The 20,028-nt window shown below is 40.4% G+C and overlaps 3 protein-coding genes across 3 annotated transcripts; all 3 read right to left on the reverse strand.

Annotated features, from left to right (window-relative positions):
* Positions 1-206: 206 nt before the first annotated feature.
* On the reverse strand, positions 207-4,793 carry C922_03187 (hypothetical protein; the record flags this gene model as incomplete). Its single annotated transcript, XM_008818779.1, has 1 exon — positions 207-4,793. One exon carries the CDS (start codon positions 4,791-4,793, stop codon positions 207-209), a length of 4,587 nt encoding a protein of 1,528 aa, XP_008817001.1.
* Positions 4,794-6,552: 1,759 nt separating this feature from the next.
* On the reverse strand, positions 6,553-7,246 carry C922_03188 (hypothetical protein; the record flags this gene model as incomplete). The annotated part of the gene is made up of 2 exons (XM_008818780.1): positions 6,553-6,660; positions 6,878-7,246. 2 exons carry the CDS (start codon positions 7,244-7,246, stop codon positions 6,553-6,555), a joined length of 477 nt encoding a protein of 158 aa, XP_008817002.1.
* A 1,214-nt stretch (positions 7,247-8,460) lies between these two features.
* Positions 8,461-18,975, reverse strand: C922_03189 (hypothetical protein; the record flags this gene model as incomplete). The annotated part of the gene is made up of 3 exons (XM_008818781.1): positions 8,461-18,291; positions 18,452-18,471; positions 18,915-18,975. The coding sequence occupies 3 exons, from the start codon at positions 18,973-18,975 to the stop codon at positions 8,461-8,463; spliced, it is 9,912 nt and encodes a 3,303-aa protein (XP_008817003.1).
* Positions 18,976-20,028: the final 1,053 nt, after the last annotated feature.

Raw genomic sequence — 20,028 nt, forward strand, 5'->3', positions numbered from 1 at the left:
AAGTGCCGCACGGAGGATCGCATCTGCTATGGGCATACCCACGGGTGCGATTTTTTAAAATTTTTTTTAAAAAGTTTATTTGGGCAACAAAATCAGGCGTATAAAAATGAGGAAATCTCCGAGGTGGTGAAGCGGTGATGCGATGGAGCAGTGGAGCGGTACGCACTTTTGCGGAACGAATGAGGAGTGCCATGCGAACGTATGCATTAATAAGAAAAATCATACAACACTGAAATGAGCAGCAGAAGCACTGCAACGAATAGGAGCACCTCAGTAATTTTTACATGCCTGATTCGTAGGTACCTAGAGGGATAGACGTGGATAATATTTTCATTAATTTTTCCATTGACGTAGTCATCAATCTGGTAAGCATCCTCATACCCATGCAAAGGCTTCTCTGGACAAATCAAATTAATTGTTGGCAATTCATCGTAGTGGTTTTCCTTCTGGTGATCCATAAGTAATGGTTCCGTCTTTTCATCAGCATGAAATTTCTTCAAATAGTTTAACTTAGAATTAGGAGTGGAAAAGGTTTTTTTTGGCATATTTTCCCCCTCGTTGTTGTCACTGTAGGAAACAACATCGTCATTTGTGGGATCGGACGAATTTGTGTTTCCCTCTTGGATGCTTTGGGCGTATACCCTATCGCAGCCGTCATTTGGGAAGTCATTGTCACGCTCACGCTGATGATGACGCTGACCCTCACTTCGGTCACTTCCTCCTTCGCCGTCCATCTTGGTTTGGTTGTGTACCCAATGAGGATTTCTAGAATGTTTATATTTGCTAAAACTCCCCCTTTTCTTATTCTTCTCACTGAAGGAGAGCAAAAAGTTGTACTTGTAATAATTGAATATGTTATTTATGGTGTCATCGAAGTTGCTGTAGCTATTTCCTTTGTTAATTTTTGGAATCACATTGTACACATTGTCGGGCACGGACAGTGTGTTCACATCTTTGTACATTTTACTTTTTCGATTGAACGAATTTTGGAAGTGCAAGATTCTGTCCTTTGATTGGCAATCTTGTTTGTCTTCATATCCCTCCTGATCACCATTTTGTGGTGGAATTCTTTTTCTGTTGTGTACTAAATTGGGAAATGTTTCATACTTGTTCATGTTAATGCAATGAGGTGTAACATCAACTTGGGAGTAATTTGCGTTCCCCAGGGGGGTAACTATTTGATGATTTGTTTCAAAATTTTTTTGCGTATCTTCAGTTTCGTTTTTCTTCTCCCTTTCTTTGGTTTCCTCCAATTCATTTATCTGTTCGAAATGAACATGCCCCTTTTCGTCACTGGGAAAAGATATGAATTTGCAGCTTGCATAATTGCCGGCACTTTTGGTTTGCAAAAAGGTATGCACACTTTCTTCACTCGGTTTGTGCTTGATGGGGCAGTTGCTCCGAGAATGTAACTTGTTCAAAAGGATGATGCCATTTATTTCATCCACATAATCGTCCATGCCATGTTCATTTTTACATAAATTCAGGGGGTAAGAATAAATATCACTTTTGGATTTTCTGAAGGAGGAACTTATAGCATCATTTGAATGGAAAGATTTTTCCACGTTGGACACATTCACATGGATGTTACTATTTGGCAAAGCATTTTGTCTTCCTTCATTTTTATTTCCATCGAAGGCCCAGGTTAAATTTTGCTTATTATTTATTCCGTTAATGAATACATGAAAATCTTTTTTTAAATCATTACTTAATTTTCCTTCATATATATCATTTGAGGGCAGGTCAATTTGTACTTCTTTCATTTCTTCCCCATCCGGGTTATCTCCTCTTGGTTTAGTGTCCAATTGTGTAGTTTTTATTCTAACTTGTTGGTATGAATCGTTTTCCTTGTCTTCTTCTCTTGTTTGATAATTCACCGTCGTTGTCTTTCCTCGAAAGGGCTTACGATTCGTCCAGTGTCCCCCCTGTTCCACATCGGGCATTTGCTGTTTCCCAGTTGGAAGATTCCTACACGGCAGCGCTTCCCCCCTTGTGTTACGAGCATCATAGGTATACGCGAAGGCAATTACCGCTAAACTGCCGGGGGGGGGCTCCCCTCCATTCGGCGCAGTAAGCTCCAGCGAGAGTCCCTTCCCGGTGCTGTCAAAATTGTAAAAATGGCGTGCGTTACACACATCACACACATCGCGCACATCGTGCACATTGCACACATCGCAAGCCTTTTCCCCGTCGGAGCTGCCCTCCAGCATCTGTTTCAAATTCAAAAAGGAATCAAAAATGTCCGAATATTTAATCAAGTATTCATCCCTTTCGTAGTTATTTTTGATTATTCTGATATCGTTGTAAATGTCCCTTGACATGTCTGCTATTATTTTATCATTTAAAAGTTCACTATCGGTGATGTCTGAATAGTCGGACCATTCTTGTTGCTCATTTTTTATAGAAATTCTTTTGTTTTTTTTATTTTCCTTTTCAAAACCCATGACCGTTTTGTGCTTCCTCAATTTTCTAACGTTGCTTGGTAGACTTTGCTTCGCCTTAGGGTTGTTCTTATTTATGCTGTTTGATTTCATATTGAAGAGGGAGCTGTACTTGCGAAATTCGAATATCTCCGTGCTGCTTTTCCTTCGACGGTGGAATTCGCATGGATTTTTTTTCCCCTTCTCGTCGTCTTGTTTGGTGTGGTAACTCTGCTCATTTTGTGGCAGTGGTTCGTCCACTTCTGAGGGGATCTCTCTATCCGCTAGGATATATGTACCATCTGTAGTTACATCTGTGGGGTTGCTATTGACCTGGAACGAGATGCTCTTTTTTCTTTGCATCTGTGCGTGGTGTTTTCCCTTACGTGGATTTTCTCCAGGTTGTGCTTTTATTTGCACTACGAAGTCGTCCCTGCGGGATATCCCCATTGGTTCCTCCGCGTCGCGAGGGAGAAGTTTGTACGGAAGATTCCCCCGAGGTCCGACCATTTCGTTATATCTCTCTTCCTGTGTGTAGACCATCGGTGGTTTCGCATTTGTCCCATATGGGGCACTCACATGAGGGCCGCTTAAATATACCGGCCTGTCACATGTTGGGTGGACCTCCCCTTGATATTTTGCCTCTACATTGGCAGCTTTATAGTTCCTCCCCCCCAAATGGAGGTAGCCCCTCTGGTTATGCGGTAGCGGGAGTAAGCATTCTCGCGCTTCATTCGGGGAGTTCTTCGGGGGAGTATCATCCAACATGGTTCGTGCGTCATATTTTGCTGCACAACTGTTTGATTTGTCTTCGGTGCATACTTTGTAGGAGTTCCAAGTCGTCACTTTCTTCCCCCGCTCACAATCATCCCGTGGGTAGGAGAAACCATAAGTGGGCTTCTTTCTTTTGTGCTGCTTCGGGTCGTAGAGTACAAGAATATGGTGCAGGGGATTCTTGCCAGAGTAGGGAATGTTCTTACAAGCTATGAGATATATAATAGATGGGGTGATAAAATTACAGACATAGGAGAAAATCAGGCTGGACCAAGTGAAGACATTTTCGAAAATAGCCCTGGAGGTAAAAAACCAGGAAATTAAAAAGGGGAAAATGGTTCCAAAAATGAAAGCAATCTTTTCAGAGCAAATATTACTATTGATTAAATTGTACCGAGTAGCTATGCAGTAGACATATATTCCCGGGGCAATGGTTAACAAGTCAAATAGGTATATACAGATTTTCATGTAAGTGTTTATAAAAGGGTTTTGCAAAATGTAGTACAATATATTGTCATTGTTAATGTCAGGGTAAGCTGTACATAATATGTACCCAAATATATAGTAAACAAAGCAACAGAAAAAGTTGGACACCCAAACCGTTTTGATAATTTTTACGTCTGACTTCATTTCGTTTGCCCAGCATGGAATTACTGTCACTGCTGAGTAGGAAGAAATGTATGATGAGAGAAGTTGTCTGAAATTAAAATCTCCAAAAGCGGTGGGATATTTTATATTTGTGTATTTCTTTATGCCCTTATTGATTATGGCCCCACTGGCCTTGTAGCGATATATTTTAAGTCCACTTAAGAAAATCATTTGAAAAATGGTGCTCATCAAAAATAGGAAGGACAGAAGCTGTATCTTCATGTTGTCTTCCAAATTGGATTGGGAGAAATAAATCGATATAATCGCATTGATTACATACCCCAGCGTTATGCACAGCACATAACTCTTGCTGTAGTATAACTCGCTTATGTCTAGGAAGTATTTTATTTGAAAATTCGGGTACAGAGTAAACCCTACCGTGTAACCCACAGCATTTATTATTATGTAATCCATTGCGTGGGAAACTATGACTATCGATATGATGTTGCTTGCCAAAATGCTGGCGTAGTAGCACATCTGCATCAGCCAAAAGAATATGTTGTTCTTCCCCAAGAAGTAACACACTGTGGAGATGTACTCGTACCTCTTATTAAAATGGATATTATTCGGGATCATGGTCATCGCTCGTAGAAAAAGTAAGGTGTTAAAAATGGTTAAGACGCATATGAAAATGTTTGTGATTAGACAAGGTAGCCATCCCGAACTTTTAAACACATATGGGATGGACACAATTCCTGATCCGAATATTTGGTTTATTAGGTATATATAGCTGTACCTATTACCTATCGTTTTATTTCCAAAATATTTTTTTTCCTTCAGGCGCTTTACCTTCTCGATGTATTCCTTCTTATCATTGTAGTGCGTATTCCCCTTTCTGTTTTTTCCTTGAACATTCATTTTTTTTCTTCCCTCTAGCTCTTCTAAATTCTGGTACTCCGCGTCAATCTCCCCGTCCACTTCTTCTTCGCAACACGGGGGTCCTCTCCCCATCCTTCCTTCGTGTTGTAGTTACTGGCAAAAAAATAGAATAAAATAAAAATAAAGATTTGCAAGAGGATCCGATACTTCACCGATTGCAGCGAAATTCACTTTTTTTTGCGCGTACCCCTTTGCGCGTTGTTTGTACTTTCTCCGTCTATGTTCCCCTTCCCCGCGTTTGGCGAACTGATACGCAAGCGGCTTGCTTGGTTACTTCTTTCGGCGACCGCCTTTGCTCCCCGCGGCATGTTGCTTCCTGGTGCTGTGATGCTCTTGCTGGGTGGCACTTTTACGGTTCACGGATGGGTGGCACTTTAACGGGTCACTGATTGTTGGAACTTTTACAGGTCACTGATGGGTAGCATTTTTACTGGTCAGTGCTTCGGGGTGTTTTCACCCCTGGGGCTGTTCCTATTTCTTACTCTTCCCCGTGCGCCTCCCCGCTTTGGTCGCTCTCGAACCAGGGGCCGATAAGGTTGCCGGGTAATCCCACCAAAAAGGAAGTGCAACAAGAGTTATAATTTTCCCCCCAAGAGACAGGCAAAGGGCGGATAAATACACACACTTCGCCCCCTTTTTCAGGTGTAGAAAAAATGGTGAGGGCGTTTTATATCACACATGGTATCTTACATTTGGCTGCCTCGCGAAAAATCGGAGAGGTGTGTGAGGTTGGTAAGTGTGAAGATCGGCGTTTTGCAATTTTGCATTTGAGAATTTTGAATTCCGCAATCTGAAGTGTGCAATCTGAAACCCGCGAATTGGCAATTGAGAAAATTGGGGGACTTTTTTTCGTTCAGGAAATATTTCACGAGAACTAGCGGATCTCTTTCGCGGCTCAACTTTCGGGTAAGGAGTTAAGAAATGAAGCGAGTTAAACTGTGTTTGCGGATGGTCACCTAACCAATGGCTTGTTCTTTCCCGCGTATCGTTTCTTTTCTTCCCCCTTTTGGTTTTCTAATTTTTTTGGAAGCTACATTATGCACATGTTTCGTTCATACACATCCTAAAAGGAGGGTGACAATTTATTTTCCCCAATGTACAAGTACACACATTTTGTTGTCCCCCGAATGTGAAAAGAAAATTTCTTAACCATTTTCCAATTGAACATGTAGTGGGATAATTGCAATTTTAAGAGATAACAAAGAATTTAAGCAAATGTACCCTTTTTAATGAGATATACCTTGGCACTTATTTCATGGCACACTTCTTCCCCTTTTTGGTGAAACGAAATAAACGCGTTTTTACATGTGACAATTGTGTTCATGACCATTCCAGAGTGAATAAATTCTTCCCTTTTTTTTTTTTGCTTTCTTTTTTAAGGATTACACCTAATTTAAATATTGCAAAGGATAAGAGCGACCCCTCTCACAAAGGGGGGTGTAATATTTCTAAGTATATTATATAAAAAAAAAAAGAAAAAAAAGGACGAAAATGTAGACCATAGGGAAGACGAAGGCGAAATTAGCCCATACCCGCTCCCCTTTTTTGTTTTTGTTCTAAATAACTCAAATTTGTTGCGAAACGGGGGAAATGGCGCCCCTGTGTAAATGTGAACTCCTCACATAGGTAACACATACACTTGGAAACTGGAGCAGCTACACCGTTACGCGAAGAGGAAGAGGAAGTAATTTTTTAAGGGAAGGAGAAGAATCCTCGCGCTTGGTCCTTAAGCACAAAATGGCTATCACATATTCACAATGGTGGTTAAAACTGGGTTGCGAAAAGGTACATAAAATAATGCACCAAAGCATGAAACAAAAAAGAGTGAAGTCTATGTCTTCTTAATGTTCAGCTGAACCAAATAATCTATTACTTCTTGCACAGTTTTGATGTTGTCCGCTGTTTCGTCCGGTATGGTGATGTTAAACTCAGATTCAATCTATAGGCGATGGTGGTTTGGGAAGTGATACACACATTTATAAGCATGCACACGTGTGGGTACTAATGACGAGTGCAAAATAGGTCGCACGGTGGCACGGTCGCATTTGCACTACGCCGAGGATGTAATGACATTGTGACAGTTAACAAATGAAACGTTTTCGACGGCTCTTGTCAGGAAGGCACGTTCTACACGCACACAGGCGATGGAAAATTACGTCTATTAAAAACTCGACGGTGTCCAGGAAGTCCCAAGCTCTATTATCTTTCGTTTTACATTTTTCCAATTCTTCATTATAATTAATTTCTACATTGGGGGGTATATACTTTTTTAGCACGGTTAACACCTTTTCCTCAATCTGTTCTTTGCTGAATGAGCTCAAATGATCTTTCTCTGTTGAGAAAAAGGATACTGCCTTCCCTTGGCTTTCTGCAAGCCAGTTGTTACTACCTCTAAGGAACACACTGCACCGGTATGTCATTCCATTATTTAACAGAAGGTTGCTAGCGAATTCCCTTCTGTGAACATCCAAAATTTTGACATTTTTTTTGCTAAGGCAAAATTTTCGAAGTATATTTCTCCTCATTTTGGTTTTCTCAGAGTTGTGGAATTGTACATATAGGTGTCATTCACGTGGCGTGTGCTCTCTATATGTTTTGCTCCCTTTGCTTGGTACCCTTCGCTGCGATTTTCCCGCGACCTTTACTTTCAAACTGGGGTGTTTCAGTCCTTGGAAATAATGTCGCGGTATACGCGGGGCGATTACGGCGTGCTACATGTGAAAGAACTTCTGTACATCCCGTACGAGCGTATAAATGGTTAAATGTGCTGTGTTCATGCGCTTACATATTTGCATGTTATATGTTTGTGTTTAACTTTATGTTTATGTTTATCTGTGTGTTTATGTTTGTGTTTATGCTTTTTTTTTTTCCTGCCAAATTCACCGTTGATAGAAGAGGAAAAGGCACCCTCTAAAGTTATCACAAAAATTTGAACCCTTCCTTCGTAGTTGAACCGCTGTTCTGTTTGGCATATGCATAATTGGGTTGATGAAAAGAGGTTATTTTATTTCATTTTATTTTTTTCTATTTTTTTTTTTTTAATTTTATTTTATCTTTTTTCATTTTTAAGAGTGCCTATGGTATCGTTACCCCCTGTTTGTGCCTTTTCCAAGCTGAAAAAATAAATGAAACGTTTTTGCAAAAGTGCCGCCGCGGGTGGGAGAAAAAATATCAAGTGTATCTTTCTTTTGTTCAAACATTTGGCCTTTTTCACGCGCAGGGGTTTTGTTACCATGTAGGGTGGGACCTATCCTTTTACGAGCACAGTGTGCACATAAGCAGATGTTTATAGTCGCGTCCCTCTTTGGGAATGCATTTACAGCGCGAGCGGCCACTTACATGTTTTAACACACCCCTAACAATTGTGCACGTTACTTAGTATGTTTTGAAATAAGGCCAACCTACGATTCTTTTTGCGAACGATGAGCTTATGCTCCATACGTTGTATGCGTTGTAAGAATCTCCACACACGAGAGGTGTAGCACACTTGAAGTTAGCAATAAATGTAAAAGTATCATATGTACACAGTTTATGTCCTAAGAAGGGGCATAAAATGGGGTAAGCAAGTACGTAGAAATCTTTGCAGCGTATGAAAAAATCCCCAGCATTCAGGTGCGCTTGAATAAAAGGGGCAGGCGGCTGGGATGATTAAGCCAATTCGGCCAATAAGGTCAATTTGTTGCTCGTCGAAAGGAGGGGGGCGCTGTGCGCGTGGGTCCATTCGATAAAGTGGTCACATTTACTGGGGCGTCCTCTCGTGCGGTTTTCTTCTTGCGCTCCCCGTGTGTCGTCGCGTGGTGGCGGACGAATCGTCGAGGAGTTTCTTCAATGTTTGGACGAAGTACGCGTTCGCGTTGCTCATTTTCATCGCCCTATTTCCCTGCACACGGGTGACGCTTTTCACCTTTTCTCGTTTGAGGGAGGACTTCTCCTTCTTTCTGATTAAGTTTTGTAGATTTTTGATTTTCTTTTTTAAATCCCGATTGTACTCATTCAGATAGTTGTTTTCCACGAAATCGTAAATCTCCTTGTTGTTCTGCGAGTACATAATAAGTTGGATATCCTTTTTTCTGGCTTGGATTATTTTTAAAAATTGCTTTTCCCTACTTAAATAGTTTTTCTTCTCGCAGAAGAGGAAAATTAAAATAGAGAGACGCTTACTTTCGATAAATTGAATCATATAAATTGAGAAGAAAAATTCCACGATGGAGATGGACAAGTTTTTAAAAATATTTTCATCAAAAAGTAATTTAATGATATCTTGTTCACATCGGTAAAATTCATCATCTAGAAAATTCAGAGAAGTGTAACAATCGGATTTTTCTTCATCATCACTTTGGCTATAAGCGCGTTTTGCCCCAGGCTTCTTTCTCTTTGCTTCATTCAGGTAGAGGTAAAATTGTTCTAGGTTTTCCGCTTGTACGAAATTCTTTTTGCATTCCTCAAATTTGTTCTTGTCTCCAATGATAGACTGCAAAGAATAAACTTCTTCGTAGGAACTAAATAGGGAATAGAATAAGAGATTTCTTTTTTTCATTTCGAATTGCTTCTTATTGATCGGCACGAGGTTGACTAACTTTTCGTCGTAGTTCTTCATCCAGTGTATGAAGCAGATAGAAAATCTCGTAACAAAGCTAATCCATTCTACACTTATCTGGTTGTACGACTGATTAACGAACAGAATGTTGATGGCTTCAATTAGGCAATTGATAAAATGAGTTATATTAATTGGAGCGATGGCCCCTCTTGAATTTTCTCTATCTACGTCGCCATGTAGGTAGTTTTCTTTTTCCTTGGGGTACTTCTTTTCTCTCAGAAAAATTTGCTCATAATTGTTGGATAATTTGCTTTCACCCATAAGTTGAGACCAATTCGTGCTCTGTTTGTTCAGGTCTACATAGTTCATATTGGAGAGAGGCTGTCTGGAAGAGTCACTAATGCTGTAGTAAAGCAAATCTGAGTGTAGCAAATCTAGGCTTATTACTCCCGTTTGAGACCTCTCCGTGGTGTTCATTTTTACATTTTTTACTATTTCTTCGTACTTACATTTGGTGGACCCCTTTTCAAATATGAAAATTTCCTCCCCCTTTTCGTTGAAAAGGATGGAATAAGACGGGATGTTATTCACGCGTAGGAGGAAGTCATACAGGTTGCAGATGTGCAACGCGGATGGGTAGGGAAAAGGAAAAGAGAAAGGGAAATGGAAAGAAGTTTTTTTTTCCTTCTTCTCTCCCCCTTTGTTGGAACAGTTGTGTGCCCCACTTGCGTTCCTATCATCTGCATGGACGTCCAGGTGGACCCCATTCTGGTTACTCTTCTGTTTTGCAAAATTAAAGAAGGATTGCTCGTTCAGCAACCCCTCTGCTTCTCGCCCTACGTCTTGCTGATCCTCGTTCTCTTCCTTCCTCTTAAAAATATTCTTGTAAATGGCAAATTCGAGTAGAATTTTGTTACCCATGTAGAGATGAAAGTAGACAAATAAAAGGAACGGCAAAGCGTTCATGATGGGAAAATTAAAGAAAAAGCTGAACTGGACACTTAAATAAGTTATCAATATGGAAAAGGTGGACAACAAACTTAACTTGCGCAAAATGTTGTTCGACCTTTTGTCGTAAGGGGAATACATCAAAATGAGAGTAACTTCTGTGATTAGGATAAACACGATGCAGCAGCAGATAAAATATTTAGCGTTATCACTTCTCTTGGTGTACAACTGACAAGTGAAGGAAATTGCCACGAAAATAACTTTGGCGACATGGAAGAGGTCCCAACACCGATTCTGGTAGTTGTACCCATTGAAGAGAAAGTAACTGCGCACTCGCTTTGCATACGAGCCACATATTTTAAAATTCTTCAAAGTGCCATAGAAAGAAAAGATAAAGAAGAGTAAATAGATGAGGAAGAAGACGGAAGAAAACATCACTCCTGTTGCAAATAATTTATTCCTCCAGTTGCAAACTTGGGAAGGCATGTGATACAGAATTAGCATGGGGACTTTATTCTTGTACTTTACTGGCTGGCACCACACCAGCTCTAACAAGCTAATAAGAGTAAATGGGAAGTATATATACAAGACGATGATGTAGATGACTTTCAAATCGGAGAGAATTCGTTTTATTCTACTGAACGTGCTGATGCTAGACGGATGTATGTAACGGAATAATCCAAAGGCTTTGATATTGTAGATATTAAGCGCGCACATGTACGTCCAGTATTTATCCTTTGTTATGTTTTCTTCCTTCACACCATAATTTGATGCATCCTTAGGCAAGAACGTTTCATCAAAATTGTACAGATTTTCGTTGCTAGAAGATAGTTCTTTCTTCGCCATTTTGCTGCCGCGTAGCGAGTCGTCGGAGGTGGATAAGTCGGCGTCGCTACCGCAGTGTGTGCTTTTACCACCCAATGTGTTGCTATCCCGTTGGGGCTTTTTTGTTCTTTTCGCCTTTTCCCGCCCCTTTGCCGCTTCCTCACAGGACGAATGCTCATGATCGAAGGAAACATTCTTCCACTTCTTCGACCACAAATATTCCCTCCCCTTTTTATTATTAATCGTGTCAATAACATGTTTTTGGTAGTAGTGGTAGTAGAAGTCAGAGCGGTGCTGGTAGTACCCCTTAGAGTGTACTTTGTTAATCTGCTTGGCAATGACCGTTTCTACTGTGCTAATTTGCTTCCCCTTCAGCCGATTGTACACCAGGTAGATAATTAAAAAGAGGGTAGTCAACACAGCACAGTCAATCATGGGCTCCGCGATTTTTATGTACCTCTGGATATACCATATGTGTATATACTGCTGGTTGCTATAGGAGCTGACGAAACAGTTCAGCTTCAAATAATGAGTCAGAAACCTCATAGGGAGGGTGATAAAGGACTGGAAGTAGAACAAATGGCTTGGCAGCGTGTTATGGTTGGACTCTACAACGTGAATGTAGGGCAGAAAACAGATGATGAAAAAATACCATATTTTAAATATTCCCATAAAGACAAAGTTCCTTTTTACATAGCAGAAGTAATTTAAATATATTAAAAAGAATACTATCATATAGAAAAATATTTTCCTAGCCAATAAATCCATCAATTCCGTTTTTGTCTTTTTGCATTTAAAGCATTGGGATCTGAAATAAATCATGTCATAGTTCTTTGAGCAGTTGTTGCATAAGTATCCTTCCGATCCGTGGGCGCATAAATTGTCCACCCCCCCTACGCACCTTTTACTAATTGGACACAAATGAAAGTCTGGAATTCTCTCGACAGTTAAATCCTCATTTTTGTATTTTAGCTTCTCCAATTTTTCGTTAACTAGGATGTGCGTTATTCCTGCTTCGACTAGTGAGATACTTTCTTTATTGGTGGGATAACCAAGTGGTATTTCTTTTCCTGGGTTTACCTCCATTTTGTGGTTTTTTGGATGATTATTCTGGTGATTCCTCTCTACAGTAAGATGGCTTACCCTTCGGCCAAATAGTTGCTTGGCAATTTTGTTCTTAATTATGATATCACCCTTTTCGTAATTATTTATCTGCAGGTTTAGGGAGTTCAGCGGAGACCACGCGAAATCTTCATGTTTTATTTCAAAGGTGGCGAAGTACCCCTTCTGAGGGAATGGAATAACATGGTCGTTAATCTCTATGTCGGTGTAGCTCGAGTCCTGGATTAAATTCTTTAGCGACTTGTATTTCAAGCCCCCAATGCATAGGGCCCCTTTGGAACAATTCACACATTTCATTTCGTGGGACGACTCATGTATCATATATTTCCCCCTGTCACAAAAGCACTGTTTTTTGCTGATAGATCCTGGGAAGGAGGTGGAAAATTCCATGCATAGGCCAGCGCACGGTGAATTATCCACAACGTCTTTGTAGTACCTCTCTTCACACTTCACGCACATTTCGCCGCTACCACCGCTGTCGCTTCTTCCGTTGCTTCCGTCGCTGCCTCCTCTGCTGTGGTGCCTGCTTTGCACATTTATGCTGTACCCTTTCCCGCATATGCACTTGTGCACGTCCGTTGATTCTAAGGTCGTCTTAGGTACGATTGATCCCTTGGGGCAAAATATGGGAGGGTGATGAAGTTCCTTTTCGAAATTTTTAAACCAGAAGCCTGGACAAAACATTTTATCGGGACATTTAATGCACGTTCCGTAGGGAAAACCGTCCACGCTGTCATCAAATTTGTTGGAAAGAAAATCTAAACTGGAGAGTGCATTGTAATGTTTCTGCACTGCATGCGGGGCATGCGAAACATGTACCGGGGTATCTCCCATTTGGGTGAAGCTTCTCTCCTTGACTGTGGACACCAATTCGTTCTCTTTAATTGCACGTGTGTTGTCACCCCCGTGAGGTCCCTTTTTTCCTGTCGTCCCCTGCGGACTTTCCCCTAAAAATGCTTGCACCATTTTGGCAAATTTTTGCCTCCTTCCAGCTGACTTCACTTGAAAAAAAAGATTCTGCACTTTGTTTTGCCCACTTGGTAGAGATAAAATTTTATTCTCTTTCGCTTTGTTAATATGTTCAATGATGGCTTGCTCCATTTTTAAGTCCACCAATTTCATGCGGAAGCGCCCGTGAAAATAGTAGCCTTCTCTGCAAACGCAGTCGTACTTGGAACTAGAAGCTTCGGAAGATGTGGTTAAGCTGTGAGGACACTTGGTGCACTTACCATTCGATGTAGAATCTTTGTATGTTCCCTTCTCACATGGTACACAGAGGTTTAAATTGTTCTGCAAAGAGTACCCCGGGGAACATAGGCAATTTTCGATAGTTCCTTGGAAGTTTTTTTTAACTGAATTTAAGGGGCACTTTTTCTTTTTAAATGATTTTACAGGACAATAGTAGTTATTTGGACATATATCAAAATTATACACCTTCCACAATTTTAGCATTTCGTTCTTTTGAACCACGCAGCCGGTTATCCTATCCGCATCATCATAATGCTGTATATCTTCGATTTTTTTCAAACTTTCCTTTTTATAATACGATGCAATTTCCTCGTAAAAATATAAATAGCATTTGAAAAAATGGATCATTTTCGTCCCATGACTTCTGTTTAGGAAGAAAAATAAGTCCGTCTTTCCGTGCTGAATTGTTCTATCCATTTCTATCCCTGTGCAGTATACGTTCGAGATACATGTGTTAAGACAACTTATGAGATCAATTTCGGGGATGGTAGTTACGTACACATTTTTTTCTATAATTATTGCTCTGTCCATTTCGTAGCACTCGTACGATATGTCCTTTCGCTTATTCTCGATGTAGGTTTGTTCCCTGGACTTTATCACGATCAGTAGGTCCTTTTTTTTCTGTGCTATGAAGTTGAATTTGCCTACAACCGCTTTCATCTCTTCTGATAGTAGAGTTGTTCCCTGTAAATTTAAATTGCTATCGCTGGGTGTTCTTGGCGCCGCTTTTTCTGTGCTGAGTACTCCAGGTGTATGCTCTTTTCCATCTTTCATTAGTATACTTTCTCGTTCTGAAGGTGCCTCTTTGGTGTCTTCCTGACGAGGGAGGAGAAACCCCCCCTGAGATGGCTCACGTTGATCCTTAGGAATTGCCCCATGATTGTTTTCCCCTACTGGTGAGTTATCTAGCGAGAATATGGAGCCCTCCTGCTGAATAAAACGGGCCACTTTTGAACTATCCATGAGAATCACATTTTTCAGGTAATTCGTGTAAAACGCGTTGCTGTATGATCCTTTCAAGTTGCGTATGTTGTTCCTTATTTGGGGCATTCTAGCTTTAGTGAGGTCTGTTTCGTAACCACTTGTGACTTCTAGTTTGTCGCGCCACTTGCATTGGGCGTTGTGTTGCTTTTCCTCGTGATGCCTATGGGTTCTTTTTTTCCCCTCCATCAGGTTTGGAGTAAGATGGTGTAGTGATAGAGGACTGTCCTGGTGATCTATTCCACAAATATGATCCCTATGGCAATCCCCTCTTGGCTGCCTTTTGGGGACATACGCCTCTCTGCCCTTCCTGTACTGACCGCTCAGGTAACGATGGTACTGCTGCAAAAAATGAGGGACATTTTGCACGAGCCGCTCCTTCGAATGCTGGTATATGTACTGAAAGTAAATGTTGTAGTAGCCATTTTGAGGCAAGCAGTCCGTGATGGAAGTGGACTTTGCAGAAATGGTAAACGTGTAAGCAGGGCAAGGAATGCATTCACCAGAAGAGTGGTGAGGCTGGAAAGTGTTGTACGGACAAGGGACACATAATACGCTGAATGACTTGTGCTTGTGAATGGTTATTCGCCCATATCCCCTTTCGCATAAACAGTCTAGAGACGTAACACTCTTTAACTTGACAGTGACTGAATTTTTTGGACACGCAATAACTGCATTGTTCAGACCTTTGCAGTACCCGTTGTATCTGCAAATGGAACAAATGGACTTATTTTTGCTGTAGAAGTATCCAGTTTCGCACAACTTGGCACTATGGAAAGAGGAGTTCCCTTTCCTGGGGGACATAATAACGTTTGATGTTTTTTTTAAAAACACATTCGAATGTTCAAAGTAATTTTCATTGGGCAGAAATTCTTGTGTGGATCCTGGATTGCTTGCAAAGGGTATGCACGATTCATTGCCTTGGTTTGGTTTATACGCGTCATAAGAACATGGCTTGCATGTGTCTGTTTCTTTCTCGTAGTAATATCCAACGGAGCAGATACAATCTTTAGGGGAAGTAGATCCCCTTTTTAAAGTTACCATATATTCTTTACAAGGGATAACATCCGCTTTGTGAATAGGAACGTTTGGGTTATAAATGCAATAAGAGTTTAAGTGGCATGGAACACATTTGGATTGATCATCTGTATAGTACCCATCTTTGCATGCACAGTTTAATTCTTCATAGCTTGCTGCTCCTTCGACAATACTTCTTTTCATATTTTCACATGTCGACTGACATTTGAAATCTCCAATTTGACCTTTATAGTATCCTGCTGGGCATTTTACGCACGATTTTATTTTCTCCTTCAAGTAGTACCCAGCTTTACATAAACACTCGTTTCTGGAAATGGATCCAGTGTATGAGGTGGTTGAATTTTTTTTGTAGCTCTCACAGCTGATGCAGTTGAGTCTATTCGCTTTTGAAGTGTAGTGCCCTATGGGACAAGGGACACAATTTTTGGACTGAAAAAAGAATCCTTGGGGACATGAAGCGATAAAGTTTTGAAAACTTAAGGTCATTTTCTTGAAGTAATCGTAAACCACTATTTCCATGTGGAACCATGCGGAGATCTTTACCTTCCCACTTATCATTCCGCTGTGTTTGTCTATATTCAATCCGGTGTCGATATCTTCATTGGTTTTATTATCGTACTGTCTAAGGGTAAACTTTTTTATGTTTCTGCTTCTTTTAAGAGGAGTCATATTCACCATTTGTCCATAATGCATGGTGTATGAGAATTCGTTGTACTCAATTTCGAATTCGGACAATTCTTCGATCTTTATGTATGTGACATAGTTCACATAATTTTCTTTACTCCGTTTTATCCCACAAACGATTAAAAATTGTGGCGTCACGACAATGGAGCTGGCGATGTCAAGGGGGAGATTACCATACGTTAGGTAAAGTTTGATATATTTTTTTATTTCAAATATTAGGATTCTAGAACTCGACAGTTCACTCAAAAAGAGGAGGCTTTTTTTCTGTTTAGTCACATGAAATAGGGACAAGGAAAAAGGTTTGTTCAATCCCTTATCGCTCATGACTGGAGAGTTTAGATAACCAAACGTTTCGACAATTTTGTTTTCCTTCAAGGAAAAGCAGAATAGCATATGTAATGCCGTGTCTACGAAGTATACCTTCTCCTGATCCACAACAATTCCTGCTGGGTAAACCAGTGTCACACTCTTAGACAACAGCCCTTTCAGTTTTGCCTGGTTTCCTTTGGATTGCTGTATTTTGTCATAATCTCGCCGATGGGTTATTAGGTATCTTTCCCCATTCATTAAATAGTCTATTTGTTCATTTTCTTTCTCTTGAAGGAAGATCCCCCCCAGGGGGGAGAGGTAGTCCCTTTTTTTTCCTGTTGCATATGTGTGCCGACCGTTTGTTTTTCCTGGAGTGTGATACGCAGATGATGGTGCTCTCACCCCTTTTTCCCCTTTCGCTTGCTCCACTTGCCCACTCCCGTCCAGAAAGAGCAACTTAGCGGCGGTTTCATTAAGTATATACTCCGACATATATCTAAAAACATTCTTTCTGTCCGCGTCTGTGACATAGATAGTGTAGTTGTCTAGAAATATTGCAACCGGTTTGGTCAAAAAATGAGTAATAATTTCCTGTACATACTTATGGTATGAATTGACAACGATTATATAATTCATTTCCAATAAGACAAGATAATTTCCCATGGAAGAGCAAGCCAATATTTTTATTTCTTTAGATAAAACATCACCCAATTTATGATAAGAATATTTTTTTTGTGACAAAATTTCTCCAATTTTTTCTACAACTCCCACATTGCTCTCTTCAGGCATGAATATGGATGATTCCCCCATGGCGCAGTTAAATGCAGGTATTGTGCTTACTTCACTTGATGGTGTGATCTGCTTAATTAAGTTGTTTTGAACTTTTAACAATGCGACATATTTTGGGTATTCCGTTTCTATGCAGATGGAAAACATTCCCAATTTGTTCATCACAAAATTTTTTGTTAATATGTGAAATGGAGATAATTCTTCTACAGAGACCTTCTGAACAACATTTCCTTTACAATTTTCAAAGGTATCATATATCAAAATAGTTATGTACTTAAATTTGTCTAGTCCATTCCCTTTAATTTCGATCGATGTGTTATGGTTTTTCGTTATTATAAACATTTGGTCAGCCAGAATATGGGGAATGGATGGCTTATCCGTAGGAATGTTTTCTTCAATAAATTCTGCCGTGTGCTCAATATTCTTCGAAAGGTTGTTTCTTTTATTTTTCTCTCCTTTATTTTTTTTTTTGTTTAAAAAGAGCGCCTTTAACGATGTGGTTATGTCTTTACTTGGCCCAGATTCCACATCGTAGCCGGACCCTTCACTGGGGTCTTGCCTGTATATATTTCTCGTAGTAGCCTCCTCCTGGTTCTCCTTATCCACTAGGTAATCATTTGGTGTCCCTTCTTGGTATTTCCCCCTTACGGCATCTGCCTTTTTGTCGCCTTTTGGACTTGTGTCTAAGTTGATAAACTCTGCGAGACACCGCCGTGTTTGTTTTTTTGAAGTGGACTCCGACTCGGACTTCACATATGATTCTCTTCGCGAAATTGTGAATGGCCTGCTCATGAGTGATTCCCCTGGTAGTATTTCCCTTTTTTTCTCACCGAATGTCGTTAAAGGGGTCCCTTCCTTGGCCCTGTGCGGGCAGAAGAGCCACTCCGCCGTTCTAATATTACTACTAGTGCTACTGCCGCGGCTGCTGTCGCGGTTGCGATTGCTGTTTCGGTTACTATTACCATTACTATTATAATTTTCATCTTCACTTTTTTCTTCATCTTCTTGGCTTTCCTCCCTCGTAGGTGCACGCGTGGTGACCTTTTTTCCTCCGATGAGTAAGCTGCGCGTGGCTCTTGCCACGAATCCCTGTAAAAAAAAGGATTACATTTGCGTCCTTTGGAAGGGGCTACATTTGAGGAAAGACGTTCGGAATTATCAGCACATCGCATATGTGTATCGACGTATGTATCCACGCCCCCTAGTCGTGGAAGCGGCAGAGTACGCATTTTATGCTTTCTTGGAGTACCTGCACAATTTTCCCGACCGCTGTGCGCAAAAGGGAAAGAAGCGAAAGCAGTTTTTCTTTTAATTTATTTTGCAGAAGACTTCCTCCCCTGCGTGTCACGTCGGTCCGCGTGTGTGGCCTCGTCGGCGCCCCGCGCTGCGTCAGATTGGATTGGCTGCGCCTGACAAAAGGGGAAAAAATGGCGCACATGTATGAGTATATATATGCACATTTGTGTATTTGTCCGTGGACACTCCAACTTTGCTGTCCCTATGATCACAGCAGATGCGATAAGAGACTAGGCAAGAGAGTGAATGCGGCCCTTTCGAAACGCCCCCCGCTAAATTGGCAGGACCGATAAGTTCCCTCGTGGTATATTTATTTTGGTTAAAAAATGCTTCCGGGGATGATCACATAATGCACTCCTTGCTGCATGCAAGGTTGCGAGGTTAGCCTGGTTTTCAAAGCAAATGAAGGCTCTTACCATTGATCACCGGTAAGGTGCCCCACAAGGCGACAAATTTCCCTGATAATAAATTCATCATGGTGGCAAAAATTTGAAGCGCTTAATATTTCTCTACCTGGTGAAAAAGGCAGAAAGCAACTTGAACAACACCTGGTCGAACTATCTGCCACGAAGAAAGCGACGTTAATACTGTAAGTAGACCTTCCACACAGTTGTTGCACCCTTTCTGTAGTAGTATCCCGGGTGAAGACAAAAAACAAAATGGAAAAAAAAAAAAAAAAAATTACCATCCTTAGCGAAACGCTAGGATGGAGCCTCTTTACTTCCACCATTTGTAAGAGTACACAATTTGAAAATTTATAAGCAATAAAAATTCGCCAAGAGAAGGAAAAAAAAAGGGAAAAAAAAAAAATTGGGCTGTACTTCCCCATAAAACTAAATAACGTGTAACATTATAAGGAGTTTACTCAACCCCCCAGGATTCCACCCTCGCACGACATGGGGTGGGATCCATAGAAATGCACAAATGTGCTGTTTATTTTTTCTTTGATAAATACAGATGGTAAAAAAAATATAAAAATATAATAACAAAATTTAAAAAGAAAAACAGAAAGAATGAAAGGAAGAACGAAGAAAAGAAAAATGAACCTAACATTTTGACATGTAATCATGGACAGACTGTAGCAGGTATATATTTTCTACATTCTCAAAAGGTAAACAAAGAACAGAACGGAAGTTCTCGTGAGACGTTATTTTTTGCCCTTATGGATGTGTAATACGCATGATTATTTTGATAGACGATCTGACCAATTGTACTTTTTTTTTCTTTCTTTTCTTTTTTTTTTCTCTCAAAAGGATCAGGTAGAAGTATACATAAATAAGACACAACAACAAATGGCAGTTTTCATTCTGTGCATTCCGGGGTGCTTGCAACCCATGTTAATTCTTTGACTTATCCTTTTTTTCATACATGTGAGCGATAATTTGGGCTCAATTAAATGCAACCTTTTTTTTTTAACTCAACTTTTATCATGAGCATTTTTTTTGAAGACCCCTCTAGAGGAAAGCTTATTCGAGTAGTGCACTTGTACACGTGCAAATGGGCAGATGTGCAAATGGGTAGATGTGTAGA

The sequence above is a fragment of the Plasmodium inui genome (assembly GCF_000524495.1).
Source record: "Plasmodium inui San Antonio 1 unplaced genomic scaffold supercont1.12, whole genome shotgun sequence".
In the NCBI taxonomy this organism is placed as follows: Eukaryota; Apicomplexa; class Aconoidasida; order Haemosporida; family Plasmodiidae; genus Plasmodium; species Plasmodium inui.